Source organism: Budorcas taxicolor, chromosome 4, assembly GCF_023091745.1.
Source record: "Budorcas taxicolor isolate Tak-1 chromosome 4, Takin1.1, whole genome shotgun sequence".
Taxonomy (NCBI): domain Eukaryota; kingdom Metazoa; phylum Chordata; class Mammalia; order Artiodactyla; family Bovidae; genus Budorcas; species Budorcas taxicolor.
Window position 1 is genome coordinate 29241133 of NC_068913.1, and position 25976 is coordinate 29267108.

At 37.7% G+C, this 25976-nt stretch overlaps 1 protein-coding gene across 1 annotated transcript in view; it reads left to right on the forward strand.

Annotated features, from left to right (window-relative positions):
• The window catches only part of HDAC9 (histone deacetylase 9), a 584217-nt gene that overhangs the window by 179027 nt on the left and 379214 nt on the right, over positions 1-25976 (forward strand). The window contains exons 9-11 of the mRNA XM_052639177.1: positions 6280-6402; positions 9155-9365; positions 10015-10232. Of these exons, the coding sequence (XP_052495137.1) occupies positions 6280-6402; positions 9155-9365; positions 10015-10232 (552 nt within the window). The remainder of the gene's footprint in view (positions 1-6279; positions 6403-9154; positions 9366-10014; positions 10233-25976) is intronic.

Below are 25976 nucleotides of genomic sequence, written 5' to 3' on the forward strand. Positions count from 1 at the left end.
TCTACTCCCTTTTTGCTGTTTAGGAAATAGGAAAGTAAAACTGTATTTGAGGCTGTTCTTAAGGCTTAGGTGAAAAGAAAGTTTTCTCTCTTATAATTCATCTGTTCTGTATAATTTAGATGAAAGTTAAGACAGAAGCAAGAGGAGAATTTACTTTTTAAGTCCAGGCCAAAGAAAAAGTACCATGATTTCAGGTATTCTAGTCTTGCATTCAGAGGGCTACCAAGTAACATGGCTGCAAAACCAACTACTTGGTTGCCATTGGTTAAGTTACTAAACTTGTCCTGGATCTTAGATTATTTATCTAATAACGATAGTATTAATAATACCTACCCCAGCAGCTTTGTTGTAGAGAATCAGTATTTGGAAGGCAGGTGGTAAATTGTGGAACAAGTTTATTTTTTGTTGTTATTAATACTGACTCCTGGTAGGGAAAACTCATTAGTACATTTGTCTGCAAGCCAGCAAATCTCATGTGAGAATGAGCTTCCATATGCTCTGGCCACTTCTGTTCTATTTCTCTAGTTCCTTACACATGCCCTGTCCCAAACTCAGCATCCCTGAAGCTACTTGGTTTCCCCATTTGTAAACTTGGTTGGGATGCTGAAACCTCAGGAGTTTCTATTTCCAACTCTAGTCAGAGATGTCTTTACCTATCTAGTTACTTTATTGTTAATACTGTAGGCCTGTGGGTTCAAATATGTTTCCATGAATATCAGCACCATTATTTTAGGCTCAGTAGATTTATTTGATAGCTATTTTAACAGTAGCCAAGCAGCTGGTTTATTTCTAGTTGAACATTAGTGGCTGGCTCTACTCTGCGATTTTTAAAATAATTTTTTCCAGCAGATACAAACGATTTTAAAAATGGATTCTAATAACAAGGTTAAGTACTCTAAAATCATTTGAACTGTCACTTGTTTTGCCTCAATCTCACATGACTCATCTGCCGATTGTTTCATAATAGTTGTTGTGACATTTGCTGTAAATGTTATGCTCCCTTCTGAGTGGGTGTAGAGCTTCGGTTTTAGATGACTGCAAATAAGGCACTCCTCATCCAATCCCCCATGGGAAAAGAGGTTGCTATGACAAAAGACTCATTTACTAGGAATAACATGAGTCAATATTGTAAACCAAGACTTTTAACAAAACATCAGTGACTTTTAAATACAAAGGAAGCCCCTGTCAAGTAATTTTTTTGTCTCCAAAACATTTTATAGTAATACATTCTTGAAAACCAAGTGAAAGTGAGTGTTAGTTGCTCAGTTGCCTCCAATTCGTTGAGACCCTATAGACTGTAACCCACCAGGCTCCACTCTCCTTGGGATTCTTCGGGCAAGAATACTGGAGTGGGTTACCATTCCCTTGAGTGTCCAGTAAAAATGAAAACTTAGAGGTTTTTACTGCCTAAAAAAATGTGTCACATGGCGATTTTAATTTTCTATCCACTATCTGAAATGAGGAGAGAAAATAAATACCATCTTGAAAAATACCACGAAAGCCATAGGCAAACATTAAATGATTAAGAACTTTAAAATTTTTTCATTGTTTACTTGTTTGTTTTTTAATGTGGCTCTTCTTTTTATTTAGCTAGACTAGATTTAGGGATTTGGAACCTTTTATTAAAGACAAAACAGTTTGAGGCTTTACAAGCGTGTCTTCCCAGATGCCACTCTAAGAGAACAGACATTACCTGGTAGATCTAGTCAGCTGCTCCCATCTTAGGAGCTGCCCTGAGTCATAAGCCACGGAGCAGTGGAGCTTGAGCGTAGGATACTTCGACCACGCTGTTTTACACCAGTCCAGACTGCTGCTCACCAAAGCCTTGTATTTATATTCCTTTTGTAAGGCTTATGCATATTGTATATAATTTTGAACATGCAGCAACTTAAAATTTTTGCATCCACTTTTTCTATGAGCTTCTTAAAAAGTAGGTGATGACATAATTAGTGTTCTGTCAAGGGTCATCTGTTGACTTCTTTGTCTTAAGAGTTAGAAAAGTAGTCCCTTCCCTCCCTCTCTCCCACCCTTCCTTTCTACTCCCTCCCTTCCTCCCTTCCTCCCTCCCTCCTTACCTCCTATCCCTACTTCCATTTTCCTTGCCCCTATAGGAAGTCATTTTCTCCTGTTTTCTTGTTTGTTTGTATGGCTTCTTACATGAAACATGTATCTTTTGCTTTTTGCTCATGAATTTTAATGGGTATAAATGGTTTGGTGTCATCAGTCTCTTTTCATTTCTTATTTTTATGACTAAGCATGTCTTGTTACACTCAGTCGTATAATGGATACATATACCTAATAGTTTGCTTTTAATCACTGTAGTAATCCTTGGCAAGCACTGCTCCATTTTACCTACCTATTCTCCAATTGGATGACCCAGTGACCTCCAATTCTCATACCACCAAAAAATGCTCCAGTGTGTATGTATACGCATCACCTTGTAACTAAATGAGAATTTCTTGAAGAGCAGAAGAATCTCTGGGTCATAGTGTACAGTGCTGAAATGTTCTCCAGAATAGCTATGCCAGTCCACAGTCTCACGAGTAATGTGTGATGGTTTTTACTTTCTTAGATCCCTTGAACATTTAACATTGTCTACTTTTCTAATTTTTGCCAGTGTCCATTTCATAAGAGAAGTTGAATCTTTTGATTGAAACCGATGTCTTCTTGATTTCATTGGCTAAATAAATAGATCTAGTGAGATACATGTAATTTTTCAGTATATGGTATTTTATTATTAATAAAATATTAATTTTATTTTAATATTATCCATAAGATAGTGTTCCAGTTGCCATGATGTTGAGAAAAGTAATTAAAACTTGAAGGTCATTATTAAAATATGGATAGGCCTCCCCTGCCCCAACACCCGGTTCTGTCATACCCCTCTTTCCAATATCATGCTCTTTCTGGTGAAATGCTAGTTATCCATCAGAGCCTAGTTTAAAACTGACAACCTGTGGTAATTACTACAGGTCATTAGAGCCAGTTCTCTACTTTCCTTTGCACTTGTGTGGTCTAGGGCATCTTTGTACCCTTCCCACCCTATACCACCCTGTTGTGTTGTTTGTGTTGCTCAGTAGTGTCCGACTCTTTGTGACCCCATGGACTGTAGCCCGCTAGGCTCCTCTGTCCATAGGATCTCCAGGCAAGAATACTGGAGTGGGTTGCCATGCCCTTCTCCAACACTACCCTGTTAATCTAACTTAATTGTAATTCATTTTTTTGTGCATGTTAGGCGATAGCTGTTGTACATTAAATATTTCCATTTTATCTGACCACAGCAATAGTTTCTGACTCTGAAAAATTTTTAGATTAAAACCATCTTCCCTGTGTTCTAAGATGTGAAATGTTGGTATCTTAGCATAGCCCTGTTTGAAGGGCTGGATCAGTTTTGAAACTACTTCCTGGAATGCTGGTCAGGATCCTTCACTGACTCAGTGAAATGGCTCCTCTCACCATCTGTTCCCCTGACTTTCAAGTGTGTCTGCGCCCTTTTAGCAGTATACCATACTGCTCCAGTTTCCTGTTAAGAAATATTAACCTGAAACAGATATGCTTCTATCAAAAAGTCAAATCAAGGAAAGGTATTAAAGAAAATAATTTGAGAAAAACATTATTTCAGTTCTGTTGAATCATTTGTGGTTTTATCCACTGGAAGTTTATGTACATGCTGTGCTTGTTTCTTGTCAGTAAATTGAAGGAAACAAATTATGTCCAAGTCTCTGAAGTTCCATGATGTGATATATACCAGTTAATCTCTGTGAGAAGAGCCAACTCTACCTAGTGAATTTAGGGACTTTGGACTTTATTTATTCCTCAGGAATTGTCTCCATGACTTGGAAATCCTTACATCTATCAAGTCACCAGGGCTTCTGCTTTCTTCTCACATGAGGCTCACTGCCTCCCAGTTGGACACTTTTATTCTTTACCATAAGCCCCAAGACTAACTGTGCTTCCTCTTTTTTCTCTCAAGCTTCCTCCTCCATACTGTTTTGTGGTTCCCTTGTCTGGCAATAATGGCTCCAGAGCAGTGCATATCTTCTTGAGCAGTACCTGACAACAAATCACCCAGCCTTGATCACTTTAAAAGTATTATTGCTGATCCCACTGGGAACCAGAATTAGGGCAATCACTCAGTTCATTCATCCATAACGAGAATATAAGGTGTGCTGGAGAGTGAATGTGAGGACTATGGTCGATGCCCTAGAACTCCCTGGCATAGGCCTTGAAACATGGTAGGTGCTGTCCTAGGAAATAGCATGAAATCACAGGGGTCTGAAATTTCACAGTATGGACATTTCCCTAGTCCCTTCACTTTAGTCAAAAGCTCCTGTGAGCAGCCAATGTGCTACTGCAGTTATTACACGTGAGAAGAAACCTTTCTCTCACTTTAGTATAGATTTGCTTCCTATGATGACGTGGGAAGATGTCACACAAATTCTGTCTGGGAAACAAAGATAACTTGTTTTGTGAGGTTGTGGTAACTTTTGGTGTCATTCCCATAGTGCATGTCAAGTCTCTGCTGTGGCACACAGATATAACATTGAATGAGTATTGTACATGATTTAAAGTAGTTGTTTTCCCACATTTATTTCTCTTCCATGAATACAGATAGGAGATGAAATACCCTTTTATTATAAATGACTGCTTGCTGCCAATAAGTTTGTTAAAGTATTTTTGCTTCCTCATATACTTTTTTATTTGCATTCAGGTATATATTCTATACTTTAAATTCATGGTAAAAGCATATAGTATAAGCAAAATCAGACTTATGAATCTTGGCTTTTTAAATTAGAGCAAATATACAACCATTGTTTGTATCTCCTTAAAATTGCAATATCATACATTGTAATGATAAAATCTTTTCCAACAATCTTCATGGGTTTTCAACAACGTTAATTTTGTAAAGGCTTGCGTATAAACTCAAAGTAATGTTAAAAGCTTCAGTGCATTTCTTGCTTTTCATGAGCAAATATCTGACTTGTTCTTTTAAGAAAAAACAAACTCTGCGTTAGTTTGGAATTCCAAGTTGCAATGAGAAGAGTCCACCTTTAGCCTTCTGCTCTTATTATGTTAAGACTACGACTCATCTCCAAACAAACGTATGATTGAGGTGATGTTTTGGAATAACATCCTGTGTTTTGGTGGTGCATCACTCTTCAGTGACATTCTGAGGTTGCATTGTATTAGCACATGATATTTTCCCCAGTTAATTGATATCCCAGGTTTGTCCAGGGGAAAATCTACAGCTCCCCCAAACATACTTGACAAGTTATTATATTTACTTTAGTCAAAGCCCGTGTGTGCAATATCCCTCTTGGAGGTGGTCTCTTATTGGAGTCCCATATGCTTTTTGTTTGGGAAGAAAGCAGTCACTGTGTCATACTGTTACATGGAGTATTCTTTTTCAAGGATGTTGTTCCCTTGGGGACCATATCAGGCCAGAGTTCCTTAGTCGAATAAGACCTTTGTAACTCTTATTGTATAAAAGTTCTGGGAGGGAAGCAAGAGTTAAACAGAAAATGTAATTCAAGCAACCATATTAGGCCACATGTGGGAAAACATGACTCTTGGTATTGGATTAAAAAAAAAAAGGTTATTTGTTGTAAAAAGGACCATGATGCCAAAATGTTCAAGGTATTCCAGTGTAAATGAAGACTAGTGAGGCCCAGGGAACTCATAACATTTTCACATTTACTTTAGTTTCTGAATGTGACTGAATTAAAAGACAGCACAGAGTTGTCTATTCACAAATGACAATGATTTTAAACAATGATTAGTTAGTATAGAAGTCCTATAAGGCAATATTTAATCTAAGATTTTCTTCTGTGTGTTTTCCTATCAGTAAAATGATATTTAATCCATATGAGAATAATGATTATAATGGCATTACATACATATTCATCACTCAGGAACACAAAAATCTATTTATACTCATAAAGATTACTCAATTTAATTGTTGTATATTACCAATTGATGACAAACATACTGATTATATTCCATGAAAGCAGAAATTTTAAAATTAATTTTTTTCAAAATGAAATGGAAAGTCTTCTTCAGATATTACAATTATATCTGATGAAGAAATTTTTAATTTAATTATTGCATTTAACTTTTTTGGATACAGAAGTCATAAAATACTTGTGAATTCTTCATTAAAATACTTAAATGTTTTGACAGATTATAATTAAAACCTATTTTCTGAAATGTGAACATTACAGTAAACTTTGTGATATAATATTGTGGGACTCCCCTTTCACTTTTTTTTTTTTTTAATAGAAAATGGTTTCACAGCAGCGCATTCTAATTCACGAAGATTCCATGAACCTGCTCAGTCTTTATACCTCTCCGTCTTTGCCCAACATCACCCTGGGTCTTCCAGCAGTGTCAACCCAGCTCAGTGTAAGTCATTACCCTGCATTGGCCTAAACCAGCCCGAGGACTGTTTTCCTAGGGGACCTCTCATTCTTTACTTGTATATTTAGACTTCAGGGAACCTTGGTAGTCTACTTCTTCACTATTTACTGAGTTGTTGAAAGATACTCAGTTTGACCTCACATTAAAGAATCATATTGATTCACAATAATATATAAAAATAATAACTAATATTAGTATAATACTTTCTAGTTTTTAAAAAAGAAAGCAGTCTCCAGCTTTATTATTTTGCTAGCTCCACACAACCATCCCATGACACAGATTACAGACCACGTTTTAACAGAAGAAGCAGCCCGAGACTTGGATCCAGGATCACAAGCCCAGCAACTAGCAGACCTGGACCTCAACTCAGGCCAGTGCTGTGAGGGCAGTGTCTGAAGCACAGCAGCATGTTTAAAGTGTTTATTTTGTGAATGACTTTATTCTGAGAATTTAGGTCCCTGACTCTCTGGTACTGAAGAATATATATCTGGAAAACCTCTGTAAGAACAATATTAAACTCTTCCTTGGAAATTCAGAGTGAATCAATTACTTTGAAAGTCTCAACAACTGAAATAGGATTTTTTGGAAGTAATTGTCCAGCTAGCAGAAGACAGCAATAATTATATTTCACACATATACTCTAAAATAATATAAATGTTAGTCATAGTAAAAGATTTTTAAACTTGAATAATTTATCTGTGAAAGATTATTAAATTAGGTAGAGGTCATATGATACATTCAGTTTAAAGAGAAATCTGTTCCAACCCTTGGCACCAATTTTACCAATTTTTAAATGGCTTCAAGAGTTTGGCAAGTCTTCCACTGAGTCCATCTTGTCAAATTAATATCTTTTACAATATGCCCACATCAGGAAATTATAAAGAGTTGACCATTTTGTGACTGTTTGCAGAATATGAACCCTATCTTATGGTATGCTAGTTTATGCACGATCATGCTTATGGTGACATTTTTAAATGGTAAATTTTATGACTATGTTCAATACATATTACAAATATATCTATAAGATAACTTATTATATTTGATCTTTGTAATAGAGTAGAATGTTATCTTAGGTGATACAGTAATCTTATGCCAGTGAGGAAAAAGCAAAGTTTGGATGTTGTTTTATATCTGGGGATTAAAGAAGACAGACAAAAAAAACTCAGCTATGCCCTTGAAATTATACATGAAGCATTTGTAAACAACTGACTAGTGAAAAAGAAAAAGAAATTAGGGATTAAATAAAACAAATATTTATGGATGATATTTTCTAATCTTATTAAAAATTATTTTCAAAAAACATTATATTCTTCTGTTCCTATATTTTCTGTTTCTTCTGGTGATGAGCAAATACTAACACAAAAACTTACAACACAGAAGTTTTCTACTTTTTTTTGCATGTTCTAAGTCACTCCTACCAGCTAACACAAACGCACTACTTTTAATGTGGTCAGGGAGAATTTTTCCCCAAAGGACCAAATACTAAAAGCCAGACTATTAAATGTTTCAATGATAATACCATTTGGTACCATTGGATGAGTAAACCAGTGTGGTTTGGATTGAAGTTTCATTTTTCTTTGCTTCTATTTTGCTGTGTATGAAGCTATCATAATTAATTTTTCAAGCTTGGCATTGCTTTGGCAAAGGGATCTCTAATATTCTATTTCCCCATTGAGTAGTAGGAAATTTTAAGGAGAAGAAGCCAGGAGAAGGAATCACTTCTAGATTAAACATTGCATCGACTTGTTGTGTGACTAAGACAAACCATTTACCTCTTTGTCCTTCAATTTCCCCGTCACTGAAAATTGCTTTGCTTCCCTGGCGCACAGCAATTTTGAAAGATGAAACATGAGTTTTGAAAAGAAACATGCCACATAATTTTGAGGTATTAAGCCTCTGCTTTTGTAATACCAAAATGACCACCATTCATTAAGTTCTTTGACTAGGAGAATTCATTATTACTATTGATGATATAATTATTATTGCCTTATTACTATGTTATCATATATTTCAAGTTCCTAACAGCAATTTTAGGTGATATCTAATTTCACTTGTAGTTTATTTTATTAAACAAAAGTATCTGGAGTGTCATTTTCAATATTTAGAGATTTGAGACTCTGTTATAAATTAATATAAAATATACATTTAAATAAAATTTCTTCATATTTTATATAATCTTTCATTGACTTATCTCAGTAATTTTATTTTAAAAATTAAATATTGGACACCCACAGCTCTATGAATGTATTAGAGGACATATAAAGAGTGAATTGTTTATTCTGCTTGAAACTCCCAAATTACAGACCATTTTATATCCAGCTTCTAATCACTATTGTATAGTCATGAGTTTAGCAATCTGAATAAATTTTACTTTTATAATATACCTTTTACTTAAGCAATATGTTAAAATATTTTAGAAATAAACTTCCCAGTTATTAAGCCTAAAATAAACATAATTTTTTTAATGTTTTAGGAAAAGTTTCATTTGGGCTTCAGTACAATGATACGCAATACTAAACTGTCTCCAGTGCACCAGCTTTGTGTTTTTTTCTCCTATGTTCATTCACTTAGTTCAAAAGACATACTGTTGTCCATTTTCCCTACTCAGCCATTGGGTAAGATAAGGCTTTTTGGTGGCAGGGGAAATTATGGAATGAGAAACCAGTCTAATGACTTACAGACCTAATGACCCATATGGATGAAAGTGGATTAACATCTTTATTATTTCTTGACACAGGCTTCAAATTCACTCAAGGAAAAACAGAAGTGTGAGACCCAGACACTCAGGCAAGGTGTTCCTCTGCCTGGGCAATACGGGGGCAGCCTCCCGGCGTCTTCAAGCCATCCCCACGTTACTTTGGAGGGAAAGCCCAATAGCAGCCACCAAGCTCTCCTGCAGCATCTACTATTGAAAGAACAAATGCGACAGCAAAAACTTCTTGTGGCTGGTAATTTATAATGGCGTCTTTTGTAGGTTGTGTTAGGGCTTTTGTTTTTATCAGCAAGCCAACGTGATGTCTCTTTGCCTCAAGACCTAGTAAAAATTCACATTGTCGTGCAGAGGTTTCCCTGATACCTAGTACTGTGGAAAAGACTCTTACCCGTATTTATTCCTCTAAATCTGTGGAGAAAAACTCACCTTATTTAACCTTCAGATATACCAGAGTGGACTATAGATGAGTCATTGATCAGATGTGTATCTGCCCAATGCATTGGCATTTTTGCCTCCACCCTACCCAATCTGGGCATCCCTAGTGGCTCAGATGGTAAAGAGACTGCCTGCCATGCAGGAAACCCAGGTTCGATCCCTGGGTCTGGAAGATCCCCTGGAGAAAGGCATGGCAACCCACTCCAGTATTCTTGTCTAGAGAATCCCATGGACAGAGGAGGCTGGTTGGCTACATTCCATGCGGTCGCAGAGTCGGACAAGACTGAGTGACGAACACACCCAACCTAGCCTTTTTCTGATATATGCCCAATAGTATACTGCTTTTCATAAAACTTATCCCATAGCTATCTTCTATAGTTTCTTGTCTTTTCTTAAATTGTGTATGTGTCTCTGTAAGTACCTATGTATATATATATATTTTTTTTCAGGTGGAGTTCCCTTACATCCTCAGTCTCCCTTGGCAACAAAAGAGAGAATTTCACCCGGCATTAGAGGTACCCACAAATTACCCCGACACAGACCCCTGAATCGAACCCAGTCTGCACCTTTGCCACAGAGCACCTTGGCTCAGCTGGTCATTCAGCAGCAGCACCAGCAGTTCTTGGAGAAGCAGAAGCAATACCAGCAGCAGATCCACATGAACAAGGTAAGTTCCCAAGCCATGTCAACACAGCAAAGCCACCTGTGTGGAATCTGGGGTTCTCGTCACTGATATGGGCATACAAGAGAGAATGTTGGTGTCCATCACAATGACCTGGATACTGCCCTCCTGGCCTTGCTGTCAGGGCTCAAGGACACCATCACAATACCACTGTCTTCTCCATCACTGCATGCATAGGACATTTGTAGCAAAATTGAGGTCCTAGCTTGGAAAGTGTTTTCTGACTGAGGACATATCTGAATGCAGCAGCACATACAGAAAAGTGTGTGCAGAGCCCAGGGTTTTGTTACTGCAGTAAAGGTCTGAGGCAGAGTTGAAGTTTGCACAGGTGTTGGCAGCTATGGCAAGGTTAGCCAGTTAGGCGTTTCTCTGCAACTTGTATGTAAACATGTTACATTTGTTTTTTAATATGTCCAACTCTTAGTCCAGTCAGTGCTGAAGCAGTTTCTCGGCAGTTTGTGGTAGTCTCTCTGTGTCAGAAATGGACAGCAGAGGCCTGAGTCACAGCACATCCTCCGGAGCTCTCCTGCTGAGGCAGCCACAGACAGTCATTCTAATATAATGTGTCACACAGGCCAGGAGAGCATTTTCAATGAATCTGTAAGCAAAACTGGTCCGTACAGTGTTTAAACATTGCTCTCTGCCATGGTAGCCTTACAAAGGAAAATCCTTTCATTCCTGGAAAATGAAAGGTCCTGAATATCAAAATTCTGTCCTTTCTCCTTTGTTTCTATATTACTTACAAATATCTGATAGAGGCATTATACTGAGAAACAGTGTCCTGTTTACTGATAAATGGATAGCTAAAAATTGGCTTAGTATGTAAGTGTGCTATCATATTATGCCATAAACAAAACAGGGCTTCCCGGGTGGTACTAGTGGTAAAGAACCCGCTTGCCATTGCAGGAGACACAAGAGATGCGAGTTTGATCCCTGGGTCAGGAAGATCCCCTGGAGGATGAGATGACAACCCACTCCAGTATTCTTGCCTGGAGAATCCCATGGACAGAGGAGCCTGGTGGGCTACAATCCCTGGGGTTGCAAAAAGTCAGACACAACTGAAGCGACTGAGCATAAATGAAACAAAACCTCATGGGCAAAAGTCTAATCATCTTTCTGATAGTAAGAGAAAGGGGATCTTTATCATGTGCTCACCTTATTGCAGGTGGGATTAGAGATGTTTTCTCATCTTTGGCCTCCATCTTAACAAGGCAGATACATGAAGGTAGCATGACTGAAGAGCACAATACTGAACACAAATTCCCCCAGCCCAACCCTTTGCAGTGTTCACAAATGACGTGTATGTGTGTATATTGGGGTGGGAGTGGCTGGGAGTGCCAGCTGCCTCTCCAGTCATCATTTGCTGCACTGCAGATTGTATTCCACTATATTTCAGACTCTTTCTATTAGTATATCATCAGGTTAATGCCTATCTTATTGCTTCAGTATTTCTCTAAATTTATCTAATTATCTTAGATAAAATCAGTCTTGTCAGCGGAGAACTGATTTTTCTCCTTGTATAATGGCATATTACTCCTTGTCCTCAATGTCATTCTGTACATTTACTGTGTTATGGTAGAGTTATGTTGATTTGTTTCTTTTGTGGTATATTAGCACAGCTTAAAATTACCAGGTATTCTTGAAATATTATCCAGTATGAAAGGAATGGCTGGGAATTCTTACATTTCACCTCACAATATTTTGATCTGGAATTAGATTCATTTAGAAAAGTAGTAGTTGTTGTTATTTAATTGCTAAGTCATGTCTGATTCTTTTGCAACCTCACAGATTCTTTTGCAACCTCGCAGACTATAGCCTGCCAGGCTTCTCTGTCCCTGGGAAGAAAAGTAACATCTGATTGTGAATACACTTTCTGCTACTAGGTTCTATTTCCTAGAACTATATGGAGGTGTATTCTCTTACAGGTATATGAGGTAAATTGATCCCTTTGAAATCACCATCTACAGATGATTTCTATGAATACCTTTAAGAATATTTTGGAATGCATTTTTTTATGATCTAGAGTTCCCACTGCTTCAAACTCAAGTGGTATGTTAATATTGGATGGTATTATTGTATTTTAGTATCACACTTGAGATTTTGACAGACAGATGCTAAGCTCAGTCACATGAAAGAAACTAAGATGGAAAGCAGGCATTTGCATTTCAGAAATGAGAAAAGCAAATCTTATCAGAGACCTTCTTCCATGTGGAGCTGATTCTTTGGACTCTGTTAAGAATTCCTTCCAAAATTAGAAACAAACCTGTACTACATGTTTGTACAGTGGTTTGATTATTAAATCTTGTCTTAATTAGGCAAAATGAAGCCCAGAAAACTTCAAAGTACAAAGCTGATCTTTATATATTAACCTCTCTCAACTTGGGTGTTTAGATTACTCAAGCAGGTCTCTCCTTGGCTTTTCTCCTTGTATGTATTCCATATGTTTAATCAAGAATCAAGATGGCATATGCACACTGGGTATTCTCCAGATTTTGAAAATATTTCACCTGTCCTCAATTGTCTAAGGGAATAGAGAGGAATTTTCTTAAATAAATATTGAACTCCATCCCATTCTATGGTATTCACAAATAGAACCACTAATGAGTGAATCGCTACTGTTCACCTTTTCCATGAGGTAATGAAAACATTTATTTCATGTCAGGAGAAGGCAAACTTAGATGCCGGAAGAAAACAGGTTTCTGCATAATAATATATTTATGAGTATCATGTAGAATAACCATTAATGAGAAATAACCACAGAAACTTTAATTTATATCTTTTCTCCCTTCTGTTATCATGGACAAATCTTCAGTGACTCATCAAACAGCCAAATAGTTGGCATCATAAACACATAGTCCTTACTCTCTTGTGATATTTATTACAGCAGGAAATACTGGCACATATGCATATATAAGTGTATAGATGATGTATTTTATGTCTTTTCCTTTTATTCCCTCTAACTGGCTTTATGGTTCTTTTTGAGGAATTTAGGGACTTTGAGGAAAAATGGAGTGAGAAGAAAGAAAAAATAAGCAGATTTATCTCTAAATTTGCATCATATTAAATATGATTAGCCTTCCTGGTATGAAAATTTTAATGACTGATTTGAATTGCTAATAATCTTTAGGAGAATTAGAAGCAAAAGTATACTTTTTCAGAGCAGTTTGTACATTGACCGACTGACTAAATTTTAAAGACTTTCTCATATCTTGCTGTTATTTGAATGCATTTATGAAAGCAGTCAGTCATATTTGTTATTTCCATACAATGTAAATGTTATTAAGTATACTAAACAATTTGCCTACCTGCTACCTACTACTTAAATGACATTTACATGGGAAATTTGTGTGTCATAAGATGCTAAAGCTCATGTAAGTATGTTTTAAGTGCTTAACAGCTTAGCAGAAATATCCCTAGAATGGGTTTGTGTAGTATTTGTATTGCTATATCTACCGGAAAAGAATGAGACAAACTTAAAAAAAAGATGTGTGGAAAATGTCAGATTGTTTTATCTTTGCTTATAAGTTTGCATATTTTGTTTTCACTGAAAGCATTTTGAGAAGCTTAATCATAAGAAAATCATGGCTTACAACATTTGTTCTCTTGGGTTTTTTTTTTTTTGAAACATTTGAAAAATTCAGAAATGCATCTAAACAATTTTATCACTAATATATAGTACCTTCATGTTTAAAAAAATGTTATTAAAGAAAGGTTTTCAATATGAGGATCAAAGAAGACTGTTACTTTTGCCAGTATCTTTTAATGTTTTTTATTGGAAAAAAGTGGTTTTCTAAAATAAAATTTTCCTTATAAATACAAAATAGCAAACAAAAATATAGGAGAGTACTGATAGTTTTCTTCTGAACCCTTTTCAAGTTTAAATATTGCCACAGATTTTCTGGTAAAAACTGTGACTGATGAAAACAAAATACCACAGTTGCTTGGGAATTTTTATGATTTTTGAAGGAGTACTGTGACCACTGCCTGATTAATAGTAGGGCAAATGTCAAGTCACATCACTCTCTGACACACGGAAATTTTCCAAAGTATATTCAGGCATCTTTATTGTGAGAAAATTTGACAATAGATCTCTGTCCCCATTCCAAATGACAACATTGTTCTTTGAATTATTTCTTAGTTATAGTATTAATAGCACTGATTGCTGCCTAATTGTTTCTATTTTAACTAAAATTTTATATCTTTTCTAATACCTATGTTTTTCATATTCATTTTGTCAAACCTGTATGAGAAGAAATTTTAAGAAAATTATTTCTTATTTCAATACTTATTTGAATGACATAATCTATGCAAGGGGCTTCCCTGGTAGCTCAGCTGGTAAAGAATCTGCCTGAAATGCAGGAGACCCCGGTTTGATTCCTGGGTCTGGAAGATGCCCTAGAGAAGAAATAGGCTACCCACTCCAGTATTCATGGACTTCCCTAGTGGCTCAGATGGTAAAGAGTCCTCCTGCAATGTGGGAGGCCTGGGTTCTATCTCTGGGTTGGGACGATGCCCTCTAGGAGTGAATGGCAACCCACTCCGGTATTCTTGCCTGGAGAATTCCCATGGACAGAGGAGCCTGGTGGGCTATAGTCCGTGGGGTCACAAAGAGCCTGACACGACTGCACAACTAAGCACAACACGAATCTTTGTAAGTATCCACTTAGCAAATCATTACTGGATTCTTACTTGATTAGTACCAGACACTATTTTAGGCAGTCAGAAAACAGCATTCAGCATCCTCATGGAACTTAACATATGGGCAGCAGGGGACTGAAATATTCCAGTAAATAGCAATACAATATATTAAGTATTGGGATAGAGGACTGAGGAAGGAAACTGTTTTCTTTGAGGAAACAAGTTTCAGACTTGTTTAGTTTCTCTCAGGATTATTGTGTACTGTTTATATATTTTCCTCTCCGTTCTCTCTGTCTCTGTCTCTCTTTCTGTCTCTTTCTCTCTGTCTTTCCCTCGCTGTCTCTTTCATTCCCTCCCTTACTCCCTCTCTCTTTCTTTCTTTGTAAAATGCTCTGTGATAAATATCTTATGCATTCCTATGACTGGATATCAGCCAACACTTAAAAAAAAAGCTCACACAAATCATGAGATGATATCTTATACATGTCAAGGTTCACTCTAGATATAAGTATTTATTATATATTTGTTACTATGATACTTAGGCATTTTGACATGAGTGCTATTTTATCATAATAAAAATATATCTAAGACAAGAGCAGTAAAGGGGAGGCTGAGCAGATGTCCTGCGTTGCCCTTATTAAAACAGGTAGATTTTATGTCTGACATGCGAGGCATGAATATAATTAAGCTCAAATGCTGGTACAGAGCTAATGGGGAGCATTCATCAGGTTTGGAAGAGAATTTGACCCTTTATTTGAGTAGTATCTATTGTATTCCTTTTCTTGACATAATTTTCTAGCATAAATGTTACATTTTCTCCTTAACTCCTCATGATTCATACTCATTTCTTGTCCCCAGTAATCTATCCAGAACAGCCGAGAGGAGAATATTCTTTCATGCCTGTAGTCACATACAGACATAGCATGGTTTTATGTGTGTGCATATATTTCTTCTTATAAAGTGTCCCTAAAGCCATGTCTAAATTTTGAGCAAAGTGTATATTTTCCCAAGGAGATTAATTTGGACAACAATTACATACACATTTATAATCCCAAAAGTTTACGTATTTTGAAGTCACACTTCATATTAGTTTATTTTAATAAGGTGAATTCTATCCATGCCTTACTTGTAAGATGAAAATTTTGCAAATAATTACATAAGGCCTATGTACCAATTTTTGCTTTTTTGCTACATCTGTTTCTCCTAGTGTGTCTTTTCCTCCCAATCTTTTACACAACTTGCATCTCTCTAGAATGTTTCCCAAAGGAACCTTAGGGATAGGTTCCTTTAAGTAGTGCCAGCTCTCTTCTCTGTATAGGCTCTTCCATGAGCTGGAACACCATGCCAGCGTTCTTATGTGTATCATCTCCTCAAACTGTAATACACTTTTTTTTTTATGATGAAGAAAGTTAATTTTCTTCTTAGTTCTTTTGTAACTAAGTTGACCAAGATGACCAGGTTAGTAGTGGACAGAGCTGGGATGCCAGCATAGGTTGTCTGACAAAAAATCCTGTCCTTAACCTAAACTTGGGCCAGTGATTTTCAGTGTTGTTTATTATCACCAAGGAGACAAGATTTTCCTAATTTTATTTTTGCCCAAAGTAGGAAACTTACAATGAAAAGCACGGCAAACAAACCAACAAAAAAGGAAGGTCATCTTATTTTTTAGGTATTGGTTTGGATTTGCCAGGATGAAGAAATCTCATTTCCTGACCTTAATTCCTAGTTCTCTACGCATTGCCTCCATCCAGTTTCTCCCTTGGAAGTGTCTTTATATGGACCCAGTGGTGGTACTTCCAGATACTCTCTTGGCTTTCCAGTGGTGGGGTGTCAATGCAGTAGAGAACCAGCTACAGTAGAGAAATACTACAGCCAGGCATGCTTCACTCCTTTCTCCTGTGTTGTAACATTGCTATGTTTTTTAGATTGGGCAGACATTTTCTGACAGGAGTTCTGAGCAAGCCTAAAGCTGAAAATCAACTGACTTCATCAGGTTCAACTGAAATGCAAATGTTGGCATCTCATCTATGAGTGGTTGGAAAATGCCTTTTTTTAAGTTTTGAAAAATGGATGAGTAGAAACTTGAACTGGGCTTTCATTTAGGAAAGTCAGCATTACTGTTGTCAGGTTTAATTTCTCTCTATCCACATGACAGCTTGTTTTTATGCAGAGTCTTTAATCACCAATTTAGGATTACATTTTGCCCATTAGATGGATAGTATGTCCAAAAACTTTAGCAGGCACTGAAAAGCAGTCTTAATTTTATAACTATAAAAAGCCTCCTAGATTATTTATCTATCTATAGAGGTTTATAAAAGAAACTTTGACTTTACCCTCAAATAGATGCTATTTCGACATGATTAGCCCAATGTAAATAGATCCTTGTAGGTATGTATTGAGCTTCAAAAAAACCCACTTATGCTGCAGTACCAGCTTACATCATCACAGAGAATTCATATAGAAGCTTTTCGTATAATTACAAGTCTATGGTTTAAAATATACAGAAAATGGCTTGTTGCTTTATTATTAGATGTGATGAAATCCTGTGTTTGGAAAAGAAACTAAATGACCATTTCAGTGGATTAATGTGTAACATTCATAAATGTTCCCAGTATTGCTTTCATAACTTGAAGACCAAGGGAAGGACCTCGACCTTTCCTTTTCACTCTGCACTGTTAATCTAGTCAGAGATGCTTTTATTGAGGGAGAAAAACAATAGTTGGACATAACTATGAGGTAAGAAAATAGGGGAAAGAAAACTACCTGGGGAATTGGACCTTGTGAGTGCTTTGACTGATGCTGATTCCAGGAGTTCAAAAGGAGAGGGAAACTAAATAATTTGGTTGTTTCCCAACCTTGACAAATAGTTTCATTTGACAGAATGAAATAATTAAGTCTTACTAAGGAATTTTTAATATAACTAAGTGATTTGTGGACGTGAAAACCACGAATGTGTAGCAGTCTCTTTGTTACAGATTTTGGATGCCTGTAAGTTCTTGATTTTAGGGTTTTTTTCCCCTCCGTATCTTTTTTCTCTTTCTTTAAATATTTATGAAAACTAAGGGATTATAGTGACCCTGAAATGTCATACCGTCTGGAGTGTTCCCATCCTTCAGGCAGAATTGACTCCAGGGTTATGCTCTCATATCCTAAATATACCACTGCTCTCTTGCTATCAGCTTAGTTATATCAACCAGCAATAAAAACTCACTTCTAAAAAATAATTTCCTGGCATGGAATAATTGATGTTCCAAAAAGATTTATTAGCAACCATTATGCTGCATCCTAGAAATGAAAATAAAGGCTGTTTTTCCCCTTGAATGGCAAGTAGATAATTCTAATCAAAGATAGGTTTACAGAATACATAGTTCCTAAGAAGTGCAAAATCTAGAATTCTGGGTAGCCTTTTCAACAGGAGTTTCTGATGCCCTGCACAATTATTTGTTTGTTTTGCCATTATGGCCAAACTGTAACCTCTTCGTCCTCCAATGCTCTGATCTATACATTTTAGAGGTTTTTAGTGAGAATTACATGAGAGGATGTTCTGAAAGTTCTTTGTAAACATAGTAAGAAATCCTTATATTTAATGCAGTATTTATATTCTTATATAGCACCAGTTTCTATTTTCCTCATTCTGTTAATGAAAATAGCTGTCTGGAAGTGGTAGAATATTTCTAAGACACGCATTTTTCACTTCCCTCAGTATTACATCAAGCTACTTTGTTGTAAACCAGTTCACTAAATTTTGTTCCAGCTATCTCTTGTATCTTTGTATTCATCATGAAGCTGACCTTGTTTTTCTCTTTGGAACAATATTATGTTACTTATTGAATTTTTAAAATTTATTTTAATTAGAGGCTAATTACTTTACAATATTGTGGTGGTTTTTGCCGTACAGCCATGGGTGTACATGTGTTCCCCATCCTGAACTTCCCTCCCACCTCCCTCCCCATCCCATCCCTCAAGGTTGTCCCAGTGCACCAGTCCTGAGCACCCTGTATCCTGCATCACACCTGGACTGGCGATCTATTTCACATATGATAATATACATGTTTCAGTGCTGTTCTCTCAAATCATCCCACCCTTGCTTTCTCCCACAGAGTCCAAAAGTCTGTTCTTTACATCTGTATTATTGAATTTTTTATTGAGGTATAATTCACACACTGTAATTTATTTTCCTTTTGCTGTGCAATTGAATGATTTTCGACAAATGCATATCATCACATAATCACCATGATCAAGATATAGAACTATTCCCTCAACTTCCAAAATTGCCCTGTGTTCTCCTTTGTAGTCAGTCCATACTCTTACTTCCAACCCCTGGCAAAGTAAAATTTTTGACCATTTAAGGAACGTAAAGCAAATCACAAGTATGAAGGATGGTGTATTGTTTTTTCTTTGTTATACCTTAATTTTTTTTTTTATTGGAGGATAATTGCTTTACAATGTTGTATTGGTTTCTGCCATACCTCAACTTGAATCAGCCACAGGAATATGTATGTCCCCTCCCTCTTGAACACCCCTCCCATCTCCCTCCTCACCCCACCCCTCTGTCTGGGTTTTCACACAGCACTGGGTTGAGCTCCGTATGTCACACAGCAAATGTCCAATATATGCAAGCAGCTCATACAGCTCAATACTAGAAAAAAAACAACCCAATCAAAAAATGGGCCAAAGACCTAAACAGACATTTCTCCAAAGAATTTGTAAAGACATACAGATGGCCAACAAATACACATAAACGTGCTAAACATCACTCATTATTAGAGAAATGCAAATCAAAACTACAATGAGGTATCACCTCACACAGGTCAGAATGGCCGTCATTAAAAAAATCTACAAACAATAAATGCTGGAAAGGATATGGAGAAGGGAACCCTCTTGCACTGTTGGTGGGAATGCAAGTTAATACAGCTCCTATGGAGAACAGTATGTAGATTCTTTAAAAAACTAGGAATAGAATTATGACCCAACCATCCCACTACTGGGCATATACCCTGAGAAAACCATAGTCAAAAGATGCGTGTGCCTCAGTGTTTGCTGCAGCACTGTTTACAACAGCTAGGACATGGAAGCAACCTAGATGCCCATTGACTGATGAATGAATACAGAAATTGTGGTACATATACACAATGGAATATTGCTCAGATTAAACACACACACACATATTTGAGTAGTCCTAACCTCATGCGAAGAGTTGACTCATTGGAAAAGACTCTGATGCTGGGAGGGATTGGGGGCAGGAGGAGAAGGGGACAACAGAAGATGAGATGGCTGGATGGCATCACCGACTCAATGCACATGAGTTTGGGTGAACTCCAGGAGTTAGTGATGGACAGGGAGGCCTGGCATGCTGCGGTTCATGGGGTCGCAAAGAGTCGGACACGACTGAGCGACTGAACTGAACTGAATGAAGTGGATAAACCTAGAGCCTAATATACGGAGTGAAGTAAGTTAGAAAGAGAAAGGATGGTGTACTTTAAGAGCATGTAGACATCAGCCCTAAATGATCTAAACCATAGAATGTTCAAGCAAGAGGAGACGTAAGTGATTCTTTGCTGAGGTCAGAAGCTGACTTGGATCCATTCCATTCCATTGAACTGATGTCTTTGGGCTGCCTAGTGTCTTAAAAAGCACTCAATCTTTAAAGACAGAAAGATTTCAAATACAAATCTAGATTTCTGGCATTGTCTGAAAAATTGAAAAGTCTGGCTGCACTGAGCCCATGGCGTTTTTCACATGGCATTTATTGTCTGGGTTTCTTCTTGGTTGTCCTTTTTAAAGAGGACTTGTACTGTTTTCCAGTTTACCAGAGCGAGGGACAGATGAATAGGGAGACAGTGAGCTGTTTACTAGTCAAGTGATCAGAAGCTCCCTGGCTCTGAGACTTTGTCTATTCTGAGACACAGTCCAAAAACACTAATCAAAGGGTGAGCGAAGGAACCTAACATGCCTCTCCTCACTGTGCCACTATTCATTACCCTTAAAGAAGGGAAAAGAGAAAAGAAAACTTTCAAAGTGTACTGTCAAGATCAGGAAGGAGGTTATCAGGGGAAAAATCCTATTATGTAATACAAAAGGGCATAAAGTTATCCAGTGATGTAACAAAAGGAAAAATAGCTCATCTGTGTTGTAGTTATGAAATGCCCCCAGTAGTCTGGCTGGGGATTTTATGTTCTCAAAAGTCAGTCTTCCTGTTTCCACTTTTGCCCACCTAAATCCAACATTAGGTAGCTTCCAGAGCAATCCTTTACAAATGCAAATCACGTTGTGTCAAGCACTTGCTTAAAAGTCTCCAGTTTTGTTCCTTATAGTTTGTAGGATAAAATCCAGATATCTTTGCAGGGGCCCACAAGGCTCTTTCCCCCTCCTTGACCTTATCTCCCAACTCCCTTCCTGTACCCGCTGAGCTCCCACCGTACATTGGCCTCCTGTCTGGTGTGTGGGCAGTCAGTCTCCTTCCATCTCATGAAATGAACTGCTAGTCACAGTTCTGGTGGAATGTTCAACCTCCAGGTATTCTTAATACTCAGCTCCAACCTCACCTCTTCAGAAGGTCCTTCCTTGCTCATGCAGATTAGGCAAACTCACTCCTTCCCCACTGTTCACTGTCACATTAAGTTCCACTCTTCAGTTGTTTATTTTTATTTCTCCTTAAGACAGTTCAGTTCAGTTCAGTCACTCAGCCATGTCCAACTCTTTGTGACCCCATGAACCGCAGCATGCCAGACCTCCCTGTCCATCACCTACTCCTGGAGTTGATGATGCCATCCAACCTAATCATCCTCTGTCGTCCCCTTCTCCTCCTGCCTTTAATCTTTCCCAGCATCAGGGTCTTTTCCAATGAGTCAGCTCTTCGCTTCAGGTGGCCAAAGTATTGGATTTTCAGCCTCAGCATCAGTCCTTCCAGTGAACACCCAGGACTGATCTCCTTTAGGATGGACTGGTTGGATTTCCTTGCAGTCCAAGGTACTCTCAAGAGTCTTCTTCAAGGCTACAGTTCAAAAGCATCAACTGTTCTACGCTCAGCTTTCTTTATAGTCCAACTCTTACATCCATACATGACCACTGGAAAAACCACAGCCTTGACTAGATGGACCTTTGTTGACAAAGTAACGTCTCTGCTTTTTAATATGCTGCCTATGTTGGTCATAACTTTCCCTCCAAGGAGTAAGCGTCTTCTAATGTCATTGCTGCAATCGCCATCTGCAATGATTTTGGAGCCCAGAAAAATAAAGTCAGCCACTGTTTCCACTGTTTCCTCATCTATCTCCCATGAAGTGATGGGACTGGATGCCATGATCTTAGTTTTCTGAATGTTGAGCTTTAAGCCAACTTTTTCACTCTCTTCTTTCACTTTCATCAAGAGACTCTTTAGTTCTTCTTCACTTAAACCTGTATGCAGGCCAGGAACAACAGTTAGAACTGGACGTGAAACAACAGATTGGTTCCAAATAGGAAAAGGAGTACATCAAGGCTGTATATTGTCACCCTGCTTATTTAACTTATATGCAGAGTACATCATGAGAAACTTTGGGCTGGAGGAGGCACAAGCTGGAATCAAGATTGCTGGGAGAAATATCAATAACCTCAGATATGCAATGGCAACCCACTCCAGTACACTTGCCTGGAAAATCCCATGGATGGAGGAGCCTGGTAGGCTGCAGTCCATGGGGTCACTAAGAGTCGGGCACGACTGAGCGACTTCACTTTCACTTTCAGATATGCAGATGACACTACCGTTATGGCAGAAAGTGAAGAAGAACTAAAGAGCCTCCTTGAGACAGGATCTTGCCTACCTGACCACTCTCTTCCCAGGTCCTGGCATATATAGCAAGTGCTCAATAAAGATTTGTTGAAAGAGTAAATAAATGGGTAACTTTAACTAGCTGGGAGGAGGAAATTTTTTAGTCTCCTTTCCGGAAGTGAACACTTCAGTTATTGGAATATTAGGATGTTTTAGGAGCCAAAGAAAAGGTATTTTAATTGCAGGCATTGTTTTGGACAGTCATTTAGAGTTATAAAAATGAACACACTTTCATTAAGAATTCATTTGGACCCTAGATTAATTTTATATCTCTTCGGTATTGGCAAGAAAGGATGTTTTTCAGTTTAGACTTTTAATTAATGTGAATAATGGACCAGAACTTAGAAAGTTTTTCTCTCTTGTTATTTAACTTTGGTTCTTCTGATTTCTTCCCTAAAGTGCACAGAATGACATGGAGTATGTTGTCTTAAGTCAGAGTTCTTCTCTAAGTAGACCTCTCGATTTGAAACCCCTCCAAACTCTGCATGTTGTTTCTGAGAACAGTTGGTACATACCTAATCTATTTGTGAGTTGAGACAGAATTTTATCATTATTTTTAAATCTAGTTTCCTTGGAGCTTAAGGGAAAAGTTTTATTTTCCAAGAGAAGTATTTTACATGTATTTAAAAGAAAAAAAAAATGCTTGTCCTTTTGCCATTCCCCAAGAAAATCTGTCTTAAAATCTGAGGCAAAATAAGAAAGTGATGAGTAGGGTCAAAGGTCATTTTGCATAGTTTAATTCAAACACTTGTGCTGAATGATTTGTTGACAATTTCAGAAAATCAGATGTCTATCCGAAACAGATTTACTCCTTATATACTTCTGTGCTTAGTTTGATATTCATTTCTGAAAATATTTGTGGGGACATGTGGGATTTCTGTGGCTAAAGTTAAAAATATAAAATTTTTAAAGATATTTTATTCAAAAGCGCTGTGCTTATGTTAGCTTCTAGACTTATATCAAACAATGTAACTTACACGTTGAATTAATGGGTTAAGGTGTAAAGATTAGCTGCTGCTGCTAAGTCGCTTCAGTCGTGTCCGACTCTGTGCGACCCCATAGACGGCAGCCCACCAGGCTCCCTCGTCCCTAGGATTCTCCAGGCAAGAACACTAGAGTGGGTTGCCATTTCCTCCTCCAATGCATGAAAGTGAAAAGTGAAAGTGAAGTTGTTCAGTCGTGTCCGACTCATAGCGACCCCATGGACTGTAGCCTACCAGGCTCCTCTGTCCATGGGATTTTCCAGGCAAGAGTACTGGAGTGGGGCACAATTTTTTTATTTAACGAATTTTACACCATTTGCTAATAGAATATATAGTGTTCAACATGAAATATAAAATATTGAAATTATGGACTTGCTATACTTATTACCCTGGCAGGGATTGATAGGAATTGAAGAGTCGAGTTGTAATACTAGAAGACATTAGAGATCTGGATAAATGATCGTGCTATCTGGTCTGTAAAATCTCCAGTGTGAGCCTGTATGTGAGTACTATAATGAGGAATGGTCATGGACCGTCTGCAGCCTTCTTAGTGTTCAGTACACTTGCTATACTGAAATGACTCATTTGAAAAGACCCTGATGCTGGGAAAGATTGAAGGCGGGAGGAGAAGGGGATGACAGAGGATGAGATGGTTGGATGGCATCATCAACTCGATGGACATGAGTTTGAGTAAACTCCAGGAGTTGGTGATGGACAGGGAGGCCTGGCGTGCTGCAGTCCATGGGGTCGCAAAGAGTCAGACACACCTAGCGACTGAACTGAACTGACACTGCTGTATAGTAGCATGGAAGATCCGCTAGAGGAGGGCATGACAGCCCACTCCAGTATTCTTGCCTGGAGAATCCCATGGAAAGAGGAGCCTGACAGGCTACAGTCCATAGTGTTGTAAAGAGCTGGACACAACTGAAGCGACTGAGCACACACACACAGCGTGGAGAACACAGAGCCACACTGACAGATGGGAATGAGCAAAGATAAAAGGGGCAGAAGCAGCAGCTCAGCCATCGTCTTCTTCATCTCAGCTGGGCTCCCCACCAGAGTAACTCACCTGGCGTCAGACGAATGACACAGGGTGTGTTTTACAGATGGAGCCTCAGCCGAGATTACACAGGCGTACACATTTATCTGTCACACAGATGTTTCTTCTTGTGTTTTCTAGCCAGCAAGGCAACAGCCGGCTTTGCTGGGGGATCACCTCCAGATGTTCAACCAAAAAGAGACCCTGCTACCCCACTGAGAGTCAGCAGACAGCTCCTCTCTGTAGCTGGGGCCCCTGAGCGACAGTACAAATTAGAGAAGGGTTAACCCATACCTTCTTGGTAATGGTCATAGTTGTAGTTCAAAAACACATAGAGCACAGCATAGTCCAAACACTGGATTAAATCGTAAATAGTCAGAAACTTGCAAATCATACCAAGTTAACTCTTTATTTTTAAAATCCAAAATAAGTCAAACCTGGCAGGTGGATCTTCTGAGACTTTTGTTTGCATATTTTCTTGATGTTAATTGCTAATTTTCCACTCCAACAAATTTGACTGTTTAAGCAAAATCAGCTTGAGTCAGATACCTCAAATAAGAAGTTTAGATTAACTCCCTCTATGCGTTTATAGTTTGCAAAATTGTCTCCAGGAGATCCCATTTATTTCTTTTGTATTTTTAGAAACGTCACAAAGAGCACATTTTATTGCAGAAATAGTGAAAAAGACATAGTTATTATTCATGTGGATGTTGGCATTCACTTTATAACCTGGCGGGGGGAAACATGTCAAAGCTTTATTGCTAAGTACAAACTAAGTTTTCAGATATTTATGAAAAGAAGTGAGAGTGAAACAAGGATAAATTCCAGATTTTTGGTTTGTGCAACCGGGGTATGTTGTTTACTCAGAGAAAGAAAATTAGGTGATCAATACATTTGGGTACAAATGGAATAAAGGTTATCTTTGAGCTACTTAAAGTTTTTGATACCTATTGGAGATTCTAGATCTAAGGGATAACATTAGGCAAGCAGCTGAATTATGTAAGTTTGGAGTTGAGGGGAGACATTGGAATTGTTTATATGAATTCAGTTGTTGTTGGAATATAGCTGTTTCAGAATGGAAGGTATAAAACGTTCTAGGTGTCTTTTCTGGAGATGATTTGGCTTTTGGAGGGCATGAAATCCCTTCTGTATAAAATAAGAATTTGAAGAATGTTGTTAGAAAATTTTCAACTCCAACATTTTATATCTATATGATCTCCACTCATAAGTCACTGTTTTGTATCAAGAAATGTTTCTTTTAC